Below are 13,789 nucleotides of genomic sequence, written 5' to 3'. Positions count from 1 at the left end.
GATCTGCAACAATGGCTCATTGACTAGATGGAAAGTAACTCTACCGGAATTTTTGCCCCTTGTGACAACTCATTTGGTAACACAGTAAATACCGATGATGCCAAGTCAAAGCGGCATAAACGACATTTACTTTAAACGCAAACTTTAAACCAATGTTGCAACGATTAAAGTTTGTTTGCGGTAATATGGCTTTAACTGTTGGATGTAGATTTAGAACGGTATAGTTCAAAGGTGAAGATAGGTTTTGATGTCAAACCACATCCGTCTGTCACACGGTAATGGATCACTTTTGATCTTCATAATAAAAAGATTGGTAAAAACCTCCCTATACACATCCCTAGAAGAATAGTTGTGGGTAAACTCAGATAAAAAGTATCTAACAGATTCAATGACAATAGGTTACGTAATCCATCTATATATTAGGCATCCAATGGAATATTTATAAAAAGAAATTGATGTAGAAAATTTTGTGAAATAATTAACTCTTTCACCAACTCTTTTGTCTCATTGGACTCATTGGACTTAGGGATCTACGGTGAAACTATGAGAAGATGCTTTTTTACAATGAATTTGAAGAATATATACCTTATCCTACTTATTATCGTAACGTTACCTTCATGAGTATTAACGAAGTTTTGTTAGAGCACAATGTTTTTCCGATCCTGTATGGTTGGATTGAGAGTACTCAATAATTAAATATATGTTCAGCTTAAAGTCAACCTCTTTAACTAATTGAGAACTGATACGATAATCCCAAAAAAACCTCTCTATCAATTCTAAAAAAATTGCAATGGATTTATTTAGCGGTTGAGGAATATTCACAATTCCAGAATGCCATTATTTATCGAAACCCTGTTAACATTGGCCAACGTAGATAAATGTATGAGCAGCACGTTCGAAAAACGAACTGAATTACGAAGCTTCTTACTCTTAGTCGCCCTATAGATTTATACTAGCTATGCTCACTTATAGAGCAGTGGTTTGATGGTCGAAGACCTTACAATAAACAACTTACAGAAAATGTTGCGCTTAAGAGAATACAAAGATTTGCTTGTTTGAATGTGACAGATGCACTGCAGAGTAAGACCCTCACCGTGGTCATGGAAGATATGTTAAATCTTATACCCTTGCATTTATATATTCAGGTGGCCATGATAACCATGCTATACCTGTCTGAATAGGATTTGTAAGAGTGAAAATATTTATGAAAAATGTTTGTACCAATTTAAAGCATAAATCTTTATTTTTAAGGAAATATAAGACTTATTGTTGTTACATTTTAGTTATTTTCTTAAAAAAATCACTAAATAAAATGATGGAATTCAAAAAATTTTAAAGATAACCATATATACATTTGGATTGACCAACGATCCAAGAGTGTTAGGGGTTTATGTGGAGGGGTATATACCTTTGCTGATGTTATGAATTTTAGTTCATTCTTCGATGATCATAAATATATCTATACAGGGTGTATATGTATAGTTAATAATGGGTAATAGGTGAAAAAAATTGTAGTAAAAGGTTTTTAGTTTCATAAGTATCTGATATATGCGGCGACATCTAGATAAGATGCTTCCCGGAAGATGGACAGGTGGAGGTAATCCATTGGTCTGGCCCATCTCGATCGCCCAATCGCAATCCTCTTGATATTTATTTTTGGGGCCACTTAAAAAACATAGTGTACGTTACCGAAGTTAATACTGAGCAAGAATTGCAAAATTAGATACAAACTGCTGCCGAGATAATCTGCCAACACCCTAGTTTAGGTCGCGCTATCATATCATCTCCAAATTGTACAAAGTAGTCTTTGCTTCCAGAAATCATCCTACACAGCAACACCAAACTATCTCATCTGTTTAGAACTGATACCACCATACTTATTTCATCTTTTGCAAAAATATGCTTACATACATTTGAGTGTGTCGTTTGCTCACGTCCTTCTGAATGCAAGAGTTGACTACACAAACGATGCATGGCGAAATTTAGTAACGAGATGAAGAATGACATGTACAGATCACGCAATGTTGAGAACATTGCGTGAAAATGCTGACGAGATAATCCGCCAACACCTTAGTTTAGGCCGTACTAGTGGGACATCATGCATTCAGCGAGCCCAATTGTGTACAGAAAATATTAGAAACAGCATAGAATATGTATTCTTGATTTGAAAGTAAATTTCATGAATATCTAGGAAACTACAAAACTTTTGCTACAATTTTCTTCACCTATTACTCCTTATTTGTCATGAGGAAAAATCCCCAAGTTTATGCGTATAGGTTGAGAATCACCCTGTATATCTAATATATGTATAACTTGAGCCAAGATGCTAAGAAATGGAAAACAACATTTAGATAAAAATATTGCTGTCAAACAGGCGAAATTGTCCGACATTGAATGTAAGACTGTTATAAAATTATTACTGTTATAACAGACAGTCCGTTTTGCTTTAACCCTAGAATAGTAACCCACGTAAAATTTACGTATTAATATTCCTCAAACGACTGTTTCTAGCGATTGTTTACACCTAGCGCTCCATGGCGCCAGAAGTGCTTTCCCACATTCTTCCTTTATGACGGGAATGTACCGACAACTTGCTTTCATTTCGTATTTAGCTTTGGTAGATGCGAGATTGGAGTGCTGTACGTAAAATTTACGTGTACTTAGTAATTACGTTTGTAAATAAGACGTATATTTAACGTGGCGTTAGTAATAAGCAGATGGAAATATGTCGAAAAACAAAACATTAGATCGAATTAGGGCTCTCACAGACAGAAAATTACAGGATATTGTAGAAGCCAGTGATTTTAGTGATGTAAGTGACAATGAAGAAGATAAAGTAGAGCAAGATCCATTCGATAGTGACGACAGTATTAACGATAAAGACTACGTTCCCGATGAGCATGAAGAAGAGCCTTATCAAGCTAAACTAGAAAGTGTCTGGAAACCAAAACAAAAAAGAGTTTTCAGTGACTCAGGCAAAGAGTCTCATAACAAAAAATGTAAGCTCTTACAGCCATCAACATCCCGAGAGGCTTTATCTGAAAATCAAACATCAAAAGACGTATGTGTCAGCTCAAATAATCCTACATATTTAGGAAAAAATGGTTACGTGTGGAAATGTGCTTCCATAGTTAAGGCAGGCGGTAAAACTCCAGCTAAAAATATTGTATATATTCCACCAGGACCAACACATCGAGCTAAAAATCTTATAGAAACTGATATTTTCAGTTTATTTTTCAGCGAAATATTAGTGCGAAGCAATGAAAAAATTGCAAAAATGCGTGAGAAATGCAAGGTTAAAAGTGCAACAATTTTACTGGGTGTATTACTGGGACTATTGCTTGTTTCTGCAGTTCTAAAAGATAATCGTCTAAGCTTTTGTTTGATGTAACCTATTCGGGTGAGAGATACAGGGCAACAATGAATAGAGAAAGATTCAACTTTCTAATAAATTCTTTAAGATTTGACGATTCAGCAACCAGAGAGGAACGCAGACAAAGGAACAATTTCGCCCCAATTTGCAACATCTGGGATATTTTTATTGCTAACTGTACATCAATAATAAACCCAGCGCTTACATTACCATCGATAAATAACTTGTTGGATTTCGGGGTAAGTGCCTCTTCCGTATATGCCCAACAAACCTAATAAATATGGCATCAAACTTGTGATTCTCTGCTATGTTGCCACTAAGTACGTAATAAATGCAAGTCCTTACCTCGGAAAATCTACAAAAACGCATGGAAATCCATTAGCCAATTATTTTGTCACAAGCTTGACACCACCGTTATACGGCAGTAACCGCAACATTACAATGGATAACTGGTTTACCAGTATTCCCTTAGCCACGAAACTTCTGAATAAACCATACAATCTAAGAATAGTTGGCACTCTTCGTAAAAATAAGTCAGAAATACCTATGGAATTACAAGACCATAAATCCCGGAAATGCGGAACTTCTGTGTTTGCATTTGATGATAAAATGACTCTTGTGTCTTATAAACCTAAACAAAATAAAATAGTTCTTTTACTTTCGACAATGCATTCCAATCAAGAATGCCATCAAGAAAGAATGAAACCGGATATAATCCACACCTATAGTGCGACAAAAAGAGCTGTTGATTCTTTTGACCAAATGGTTCAGAGTATGTGCGTCAATAGAAAGACCTCTTTGTTTTTTCTACAATATGTAATGCATAATGCAATAAAAAGAGGGCAGGCACCATTATCAAGGCAAGAATTTGTTCTTAAACTTCAAGAACAACTCACCAGACCATGTTAACAAGAAAAGTTACAAAATTGCCGCTCCTTGTCAAGAAAATTGAAAGACTCTTTGTGTCAAGTTTGTGTCAAGATCAGCCTATTGCAGAGAATCAGGAATACCCTCAAGGGAAAGGGAAAAGAAGTTACTGCAGTTTATGCCCTACAGTGAAGAAGAGAATGACGACCACAATTTGTTATGTATGCCGTCGGGCATGGTGTGGTGAACATCAGATAAAAATATGTATAAACTGCAGCTTATTTGTTTATCTTTATTATTTATTTGTTTATTCTTAGATGTCTAATAAAAAAAGTTTATTTGTGCTATGCACATTTGCCTTTTATTTGAGGTTTACTCTAAAGAAAATTCGAACGAAAATTTGCGAAATGCTCAAGCTTAATTTCGTTTTCTTTTGTAACTATGATACAAGTTAGAAAAAATCAAATTAATAAAAACATTAACCAGCCGTAGTTTCCTTCTACTTTTCTTTCTATTTTCTTCCACAACAGCTAATTTATGAAAACGTAATCATACAAGCATGATAGACGATAGTACGTAAATTTGACGTGTCGTTAGTATTAACGGACAAATATCATACCGTTACTATTCTAGGGTTAAGTAGTTAACACTTGAGGAGGCTATGATATGTAATTATGTGTTATTATACTTCAGTGTATTAAAGGAAAATCAATATCTGCGGACAACAGGCTCACCAATAGCCCTGCGCGATGTTTCGAGATGTTAAAGACTCATATCCACATTTTGTATGATTGCCCTGCTCTGTAACATATCAATATCAGAGCCTTCGGATTTTAATTGCCAAGCGCAGAGTTTTGGGAGGTTTCCTCGTCTTTACTAACCCTAGGATTGGCTGACTTAGCCAGTGGTTTGAAAATATATGTATTCATAAAGGGATTGTCAGGGTCAACTGGTGGCGACCCTTACAATACTTTTTCTGCTTATACATATGTACAAACATGTCTTGATATTAAAAATGATTGTAAATTGAAAGTTCTTATGATGTTTTATTTCGCGTAAAACAGAATTAGGTATTTAATAGCTCTGAAACGATTTCAATTAAGTCTACTACAATAATTATAGTAGAGTAGAAATCAATTATTGACTTTATCTGTTAGGAACAATTTAATAATAAGTATCAGCTAAAATTGGAGTGAGGGGAAGTTAGCCCCCCATTTTTTGATTTTTAAATTTTTCATAGTTGTTCTAGAGTTGTTCTACATTGTTCCAAAGCGGCAAATGGAAAAAATAAAAACTCGGCGAGAAAAACCGAAGAAACGGTTTTTTGACTAGCCCCCCATTTTTGGGGGCAAAATTAGATTTTCTTTGTTGTTCTGGGTTGATCTAGTTGTTCTAGTTATTGTTCTAAAAAATCAAAATTCTCATCATTACAAAGTTATAACTAAAAATAGGTTTGGCTGCCAAAATGTCTAGTTGATTGTTGTGACCGTAGTTTCTCTATTTTTAATTCCATATTACAAATATATACTTATTATACCTAAAGCAATCAGCTACTATTTTCACTAGAACAACTCTATAAAGGACACTTTACTCTTTGAAAATTAAAGTTTTTGGAAGTTTCAGTCAGTAATTCTTGCGTCAGTGGTTTTAACTTATACAATAAGACTTAAAACAAATAGAACAATCTAAAATAGCTCAAACTTTGCTGATTGAAATTGTTCTAGATGTGTTTTACGTTTAAACTAGGGAAAGAAAGGTTTTTCTGGATACGCGGACATTAATTTTGCAAAATCATATCCTCTTAAAAATACAGCGAAATACATACCTAACAAGAAAAATAATAAATCAACAAATAAATAATCCAGCTATTCGACCAGCAAACAAAAATACATTACTTGTATTATACATTATGCATTAAAAACTAAATATCTATCTCTCTGTCCCACCCACACAGAGATACATTTATATATACTGTATTTATATTTATTATATTATTATGTATTTATATACCCTGCTCAAAAAAAATAAGGGAACACTTTTTTCGAAATCTGTACCTTTTTAAATAATAGTTCTAGGCAAATCAAATTTGGTTTGCATCAACGGCATATATTTAACTAAAGAAAATTACAAAACAATGTCACAACTGAACTAAAATTAAAACTAAAACTAGAAATAACACTAGAAACTTTCGGGTTTTGTCGTGCGTCTTTTAAGAAAAGGTTTGACGTTTCGGATGCCATGTTGCAACCTTCTTCAGAAACTGGTTCCGTATTGCCACAGCACGAGACCTCCTAAACGACCTAAGACGAGCACATGGAATAGAAATTTCTGATCAAACTGTTAGAAACAGATTAAAATAAGCGAATTTGAAACCTGGAAGACCTGTCCGCGAACCACGCATTAATCAGCATCACAAAGCAGCGCGAATGAGGTTTGTTCTGGATCACAGAGATTGGCAACTTCGTCACTGGATGCCTGTATTGTTTACAGACGAGTCCAGATGTCGTTTAACTCGTTACGATGGTCGAGTACGTGTATATAGACGTCCTGCTGAACGCTACGCAGCCGCTACTATACAGGAAGTGAATAGATTTGGTCGGGGTCTGTTATGGTTTGGGCTGGAATCAGTATAGACAGCAGAACTGATCTTGTTGTTGTTGCTGGTAGATTAAATGCCATGAATTACATCGAAAACATCTTGGAGGACCATTGGGTGCCTGTTTCATATGGGATCGGTCAAGATTTCATCCTAATGCAGGACAATGCAAAGCCACGTACTGACGGCATCACTAGTAACTTTTTGCAAGAACGTGGAATTCAGGTCATGGAATGGCCGGCGTTAAGTCCTGACCTGAATCCTATTGAAGACGTGTGGGAAAGGCTTGACCGACGCGTTCGCAAGCGCCCTAATCCACCACTAACCATATAGGAACTGACACAAGCCCTGAGGAATGGGAAAGCATACCCCAAGAATCTCTTCGCAGACTAGTGCAAAGCATGCCACGTATGTGTGAGTATACACGGTATTAAACCTCACCAATCCACAGAAAATTCGACTGTCATCGATACTATGAGAGTTGTTTCCACTTTGTTTTGCGTTATTACTTTACATTTCTAAGTGTAACTTAGAAGTAACTAAGAGTTGTAACATTGTTTTTGTAATTTTCTTTGGTTAAATACAGTGTGTTAATTAATTATCGTACCCGACGTTATCATTGCAAGTATGCAACCCAATACGCAAATCGCGTATTGCAATACGAATACTGTGATATTGGTTGCATACTTGCAATGATGACGTCGGGTACGATAATTAATTAACACGGTGTATATGCCGTTGAAGTAAACAAAATTTGGTTTGCCTAGAACTATTATTTAAAAAGATACAGATTTCGAAAAAAGTGTTCCCCTAATTTTTTTGAGTAGGGTATATAAATATATAACAAGTATATAGTATATATAAATATATCTCTGCAGAGGCGGTGCTACCGGGGGGTGCAAGGGGTGCACTGCACCCGGGCGCCGCCTAAAAGGGGCCTTTTTAATGTTTTCTCCAACAATATCTTATCTTTCTTTTGCAGTATTTAGACCTGTCAGCAGTAGCTAGTCTTCAGAAAGCAGTATTTAGTCTCCACAAAGCAATTTTAGTCTTTAAACAGGAGTATTTAGTTTTCCAGACTCTCTATTTAGACCTGTCGGCAGTATCTAGTCTTCAGAAAGCAGTATTTAGTCTCCACAAAGCAATTTTAGTCTTTAGAAGGCAGTATTTAGTGTTCCAGACGCTATATTTAGACCTGTCGGAAGTATCTAGTCTTCAGAAAGCAGTATTTAGTCTTCTAGAAGCAGTATATAATCTTCTACCGACGTTATGTATGTTTTCTCCAACAATATCTTATCTTTCTTTTGCAGTACTTAGACCTGTCAGCAGTATCTAGCCTTCAGAAAGTAGTATTTAGTCTTCACATAGCAATTTTAGTCTTTAGAAACAAGTATTTATTGTTCCAGATGCTGTATTTAGACTTGTCGGCAGTATCTAATCTTCAGAAAGCGGTATTTAGATTTTTAGAAGCAGTATCTAGTCTTCTGCCAACGTTATGTATGTTTTGTTCTTGATACTGACAGCTACTTCTTTCTGGGTGTCTATTATCATCTTTTTGGGAGCGTCTTATTATCTATACGCATCTTGTACCACCCGGTACCTCATTTCTGCAGCTGTTACTTTGCTTTTGTGTTTATCCTGCATTGGCAAAGTTTCCGTATTGGTGATTTTCTGTCCTGTGCAATAACAAGACAGGTCCATTGGTTTCTTGTTCATATTCTTCGCATTCTTTTAATGAACACATAAGTATTGCCATGAAAAATCATGTTTGGTTTATAATCAATTTTTTGTTTTCTCTGAACAGTAATTTCAGACTTCATGTGGACTTTGAACAATGTAATTCCTGTTTTTTGCTGAAGTCTAGTTTATAACTATCGCAATTTCAGACTTTTTCTTGCAAATTAACCTTCTGACCAGAGTATTCCCGACTATTCCCTTAAGTTTGGTTTTTCACTAGTATAATTCTTAAATTTTTGCCGAAGTATGGATTATGATTATTCCAGTCTTTTTTAAGTTTATTTATATTTCTTTGGTTATATATTTTTTTTTAATGAAAATGCATTTTTCCCCTGCATTTTGGGCGCTCCCCCCCCGCATTCGCGCCGGCACTGTATCTCTGTGTAGGTGGGACACAGAGATATTTAGTTTTTAATACAAATGTATAATATTATACAATGTACAGGGTGTCACACAAAAAACGCCCCAAGCTGTAACTCTGTCATTTACATTCCGATTTTCATGAGCGGGTTATCAAATGAAATGGTTTCATGAATACTATGATTCATTCTACAAATAAATTTTTTCCAAGGCCGTCTTCAATTTTAAGCGATTATTAACTTTTGCTTTTCAAATTGCTGTATATATTTTTCTTTACGTCATTGGATAGAGATTGCTTTTCTGAATCCACTGATGTACAATACATCCATTTTGAATATAATTTTAGTAGAGAAAAGACACTTGTATATACAGGTTACCACACAAGAACGCCGCTAGCTATACCTCTGTCATTTACCTTCCAATTTACATGACCTAGCTATCAAATGAAATGGTTTGATGAATACTATGATTCATGCTACAAATAAACTTTTTCCAACGCCATCTTCAATTTCTAGCGATTATCAACATTTGATTTTCAAATTGCTCGGTATGTTTTTCTTCACGCTGTTGGATAGAGTTTTTTTTCTGAATCCATTAATGTACAATACATCAACATTAATTGTAATTGTAGCATAGAAAAACATTAAAATAGTTTCTGAACATTCTCTTAAAGTCACTTGTATTATACTATAGTGTGCCATGGGGTAAATGAAAAAACAACTTATAAGTATCATTTACAACTGCTTCGGGCATTGACATAGCATTTAATGACTGTTATCAGTTTTGCGTGTTATTTTTTTCCATGGCACACTGCAGTATTACAGAAGTGACTAAGACAATGTTCGGAAAATGTTTTAATTGTTTTTCTCTGCTAAAATTACAATTAATGTTAATGTATTGTAGATCGATGGGCTCAGAAAAAAATCTCTATCCCATAACGTGAAGAAAAACATACTGAGCAATTTGAAAATCAAAAGTTGATAATCGCTTGAAATCGAAGATGGCGTTGGAAAATGTTTATTTGTAGCATGAATCATAGCATTCATCAAACCATTTCATTTGATACCTCGTTCATAAAAATCGGAAGTTAAATGACAGAGTTACAGCTTACGGCGTCCTTGTGCGACAACCTGTATATACAGGTGTCTTTTTTCTGCTTAAATTACATTCAAAGCGGATGTATTGCACATCAGTGGATTCAGAAAAACAATCTCTATCTAATGACGTGAAGAAAAATATATGGAGCAATTTGAAAAACAAAAGTTAATAATCGCTTAAAATTGAAGATGGCCTTGAAAAAAATTTATTTGTAGCATGAATCATAGTATTCATCAAACCATTTCATTTGATGCCTCGGTCATGAAAATCGGAATATAAATGACAGAGTTACAGCTTGGGGCGTTTTTTGTGTGACACCCTGTATAATGCAAATAGTGTATTTTTGTTTGCTGATCGAATAGTTGGATTATTCATTTGTTGATTTATTATTTTTCTTGTTCGGTCTGCATTTCGCTGTATTTTTAAGGAGATATGATTTTGAACCAGAAAAACCTCTTTTTCCATAGTTTAAACGTAAAACACATCTAGAACAATTTGAATCAGCAAAGTTTGAGGTATTTTAGATTGTTCTATGTGTTTTAATTCTTATTGTGTAATTTAAAACCACTGACGCAAGAATTACTGACTGAAACTTTAATTTTCAAAGAGTAAAGTGTCCTTTATAGAGTTGTTCTACTGAAAATAATAGCTGTTCCTGATTGCTTTAGGTATAATAAGTATAGGTATATTTGTAATATTGAATTGAAAATAGAAAAACTATCGTCACAGCAATCAACTAGACATTTGGGCAGATAAACCTATTTTTAGTTATAACGTCGTAATGATGTATCCCAGAATTTTGATTTTCTAAAACAATAACTAGAACAACTAGAACAACCCAGAACAACAAAGAAAATCTAATTTTTCCAAAAATGTGGGGCTAGTCAAAAAACCGTTTTTTCAGTTTTGCTCGCCGAATTTTTATTTTTTCCATTTGCCGCTTTGGAACAATGTAGAACAACTCTAGAACAATCTAGAACAACTATGAAAAATTTAAAAATCAAAAAATGGGGGGCTAACTTCCCGCACTCCTAAAATTGTAGAATTACTTATAAAAATTTAGGGGTTTATTGATTAGGTTTGGTTTTTATTATCATCCAAAATTATATCGCCGCATCCTACACAAGTTTATATTTACCTCTGGATAATCCGCTAAAGCTAAGAGTAAATCCTCTTTAGCTAAACAGAATAAATCTGAATATCCCAAAGAGCGAACATTGGCAGTTCTTCGGTTTCCAGTTCGATTTCCGGCAATGTCGAGTACGCTGACTTCTCCAAAGACAGATCCGGCGCCAAGGGTAGCGAGGACAGTTTTTCCATCGTCGGCGACAACCTGGAGGCGACCACGTTTCACTATGTACATTTCCTTGCCGACGTCGCCCTTGCGGCAAATATAGTCGCCCGGGGAGAACACCTTCGAGGGAGTAAACAAGTCAGTTCGTCGGTTGATTGGTCTCAGAGATTGGCATCTTTACTGCGGTCGGCTTTTGTGCGCAGTTTGCAGCGAATAGAGGATATACTGGAGTCGGAGGAGGTAAATAATACTGTGAAATCTCGCGCTCCGGTTTATTGTTCCTGAAGGAACGGTGGAATAGGATAGGAGGGTTTGATTGCGGTGATGACGTAAAAGGATTCGGGGTTGTTATCTCTAGTGTTTTGAGTATTGTCAAGTACATTGAATTATTGTAGTTTTTTTTAAATTAGATATTTATGGATACTTAATGACCCTATTCTAATTCATTCATATTACATGATATCGTTCTCTAAATAAATAATTATTAAAGGGTAAACTTCTTATTAATTATTAAACATGGTATATTTTTATTTTCAAATATGTTTATATTTACGTGAAATTGACCAGAAAACGCTGTTTATTTTCAATTACCTGCAAGCGTAACTTCAACACGAGAGCCTCCAGCAATCCAGGCTCGCAATCCTTGAAAATCCTTACTTTCTGTAACGTTTCTAAATGGACTTTAATGGCTATCTCCGCCTTCAATTTGTCCGGTAGAGCGCCGAGCACTCGTTCCTCATCGAGGGCTCCACTTTCCGCCCACGTGTAAGCAAACCACCTGATGCAAGACACATAATATCATGAAAAGAAACCGTAATGTATAAAAAAAAATTCAAACAAACCTTATTACACGCCCTTCCAACTCCCTTCCGACTTTTCTGAAAGCCATATATTGTTTAACACCATCCATCCGATTTTGAAAATCAACTCTAGCAATATTCATATTTGAAATCATAGATCCTATATTACCGACAATTGTCGCAAAGATTAAAACACCAGCTAAAAAATCAGCAACAACGAATAAATATTCAGCGTCGTTTTCCGGAACGGGTGTTTCTCCGATTGTCGTTAACGTTAACGTAGACCAGTAAAAGCTGTAAATATACTGCCTCATAAGGGTTGCGTTTACGGTGCCATTTAAATTGTAGACCCAGTTGTCCGAACCGAAACCGATAGCGAAACTAATCGCGAAATATAAACACGCGTTCCAATGGATTAATACCAAAATAGCAAGCACAACTTTACAAATCCTAAACACATTCGGATAATTCGTGTCCGTTTCGGTTTTTTCGAACCATTCCCATAAACGGGGGAGACGAAACAGTCGATTCAAACGTATTATTACCGGACACGGCACTTTAATGTCACATTCGTATGGTGGAAACCACACGTAAAAGATGTCCGTGGGTAATAGGGAAAGTACATCAGTCCTCCACTTCTTTGATTGGAAATAGTGTGAACGGAGTTTTTGAAGATCCGTAACCAGAAGGCCTTGTTCTAGATAACCTAATAAAATGTAAAAAAAATAAATCAGTATATAATAATTTAAGATTAGTATGTAGGTGATTAATATAACTTGTTTATTTTTTTTTGTTACGATAATTTCTTGTTTATATTTTTCTGTTGTTACTTTAATTTCTTGTTTATTTTTTTTTTTTATTAATTTAAATTTCGTTTAATATTGATTTGATGAAAAAACCTACAATTTATTATCAGAATGTGTGAAGATTAAGAACTAAGACGACCACTTTTTTGTTAAACGTGCTTATTTGTGAGTTTTCAGTTGTTTGTCTCACTGAAACATTATTAAATGCGTTCATTTGTGATACTGAATTATTTGATTCACGATATAATGTGTTTAGAGTTGATCGTGCTTATGGTGACTGGTGGTGTATTGGTGGCCATGAGATCAAAATTTATATCTTCGTTTATTCCGTTAAACACAGGGTGTCTTCATTATAATTGTAGTATATATTAAATCGTATAGTGGGATTGAAGTGTATCGAGAGTTTGTAGAATTAATGAGTAATGTATTTATGTCTCACGATGCTAGTTTTGTAATTCTTGGCGATTTTAATCTGCCTCTCATAGGGAATTCTCGATTTGGTTTTTATTCCGTCGGCGGCGGTAGATATAACATAATAGGGCCGTTAAGGTCAATCGATTAGAAAGGCCGTCTTTTAATTAGACGGATTAGTAACGTTTTCACGTTCGAAAATTGTTTAATTTTTGCAATAATTAATGTAAAAGTTTAAAATTCCCCACCTCCGACTCCAGATGACGTTTTAAGTAAGAAGAAAGAAATCACAGACGTTACGCTCGCTCCCGTTTTCTTATGTTTTCTTCTAGCGCATAAGATTCGTAGCATTGTCTCTCTCTAGGAATTTTATTGATTTTTGTACGCTCCAATCGTACGCTTAAATCTGAGTGACGTGCTTTGGAGTTCTCGCCCTGCAGTTTCAAA

The 13,789-nt window shown here is 35.1% G+C and overlaps 1 protein-coding gene across 2 annotated transcripts in view; it reads right to left on the bottom strand.

Moving 5' to 3' along the window:
* Positions 1–13,789, bottom strand: part of LOC111420405 (Cyclic nucleotide-gated ion channel subunit A) — a 220,483-nt gene that overhangs the window by 23,498 nt on the left and 183,196 nt on the right. For both annotated transcript variants that reach the window (XM_071198171.1, XM_071198182.1), the window contains 3 exons: positions 12,168–12,831; positions 11,917–12,103; positions 11,170–11,445 (listed from right to left, as the gene is read on the bottom strand). In XM_071198171.1, coding sequence (XP_071054272.1) covers positions 11,170–11,445; positions 11,917–12,103; positions 12,168–12,831 — 1,127 coding nt within the window. The remainder of the gene's footprint in view (positions 1–11,169; positions 11,446–11,916; positions 12,104–12,167; positions 12,832–13,789) is intronic.

The sequence above is a fragment of the Onthophagus taurus genome, chromosome 1, assembly GCF_036711975.1.
Source record: "Onthophagus taurus isolate NC chromosome 1, IU_Otau_3.0, whole genome shotgun sequence".
Lineage (NCBI taxonomy): Eukaryota > Metazoa > Arthropoda > Insecta > Coleoptera > Scarabaeidae > Onthophagus > Onthophagus taurus.
Note: the sequence above shows the minus strand (reverse complement) of the source record. Positions and strands in the feature narration are given on the sequence as shown.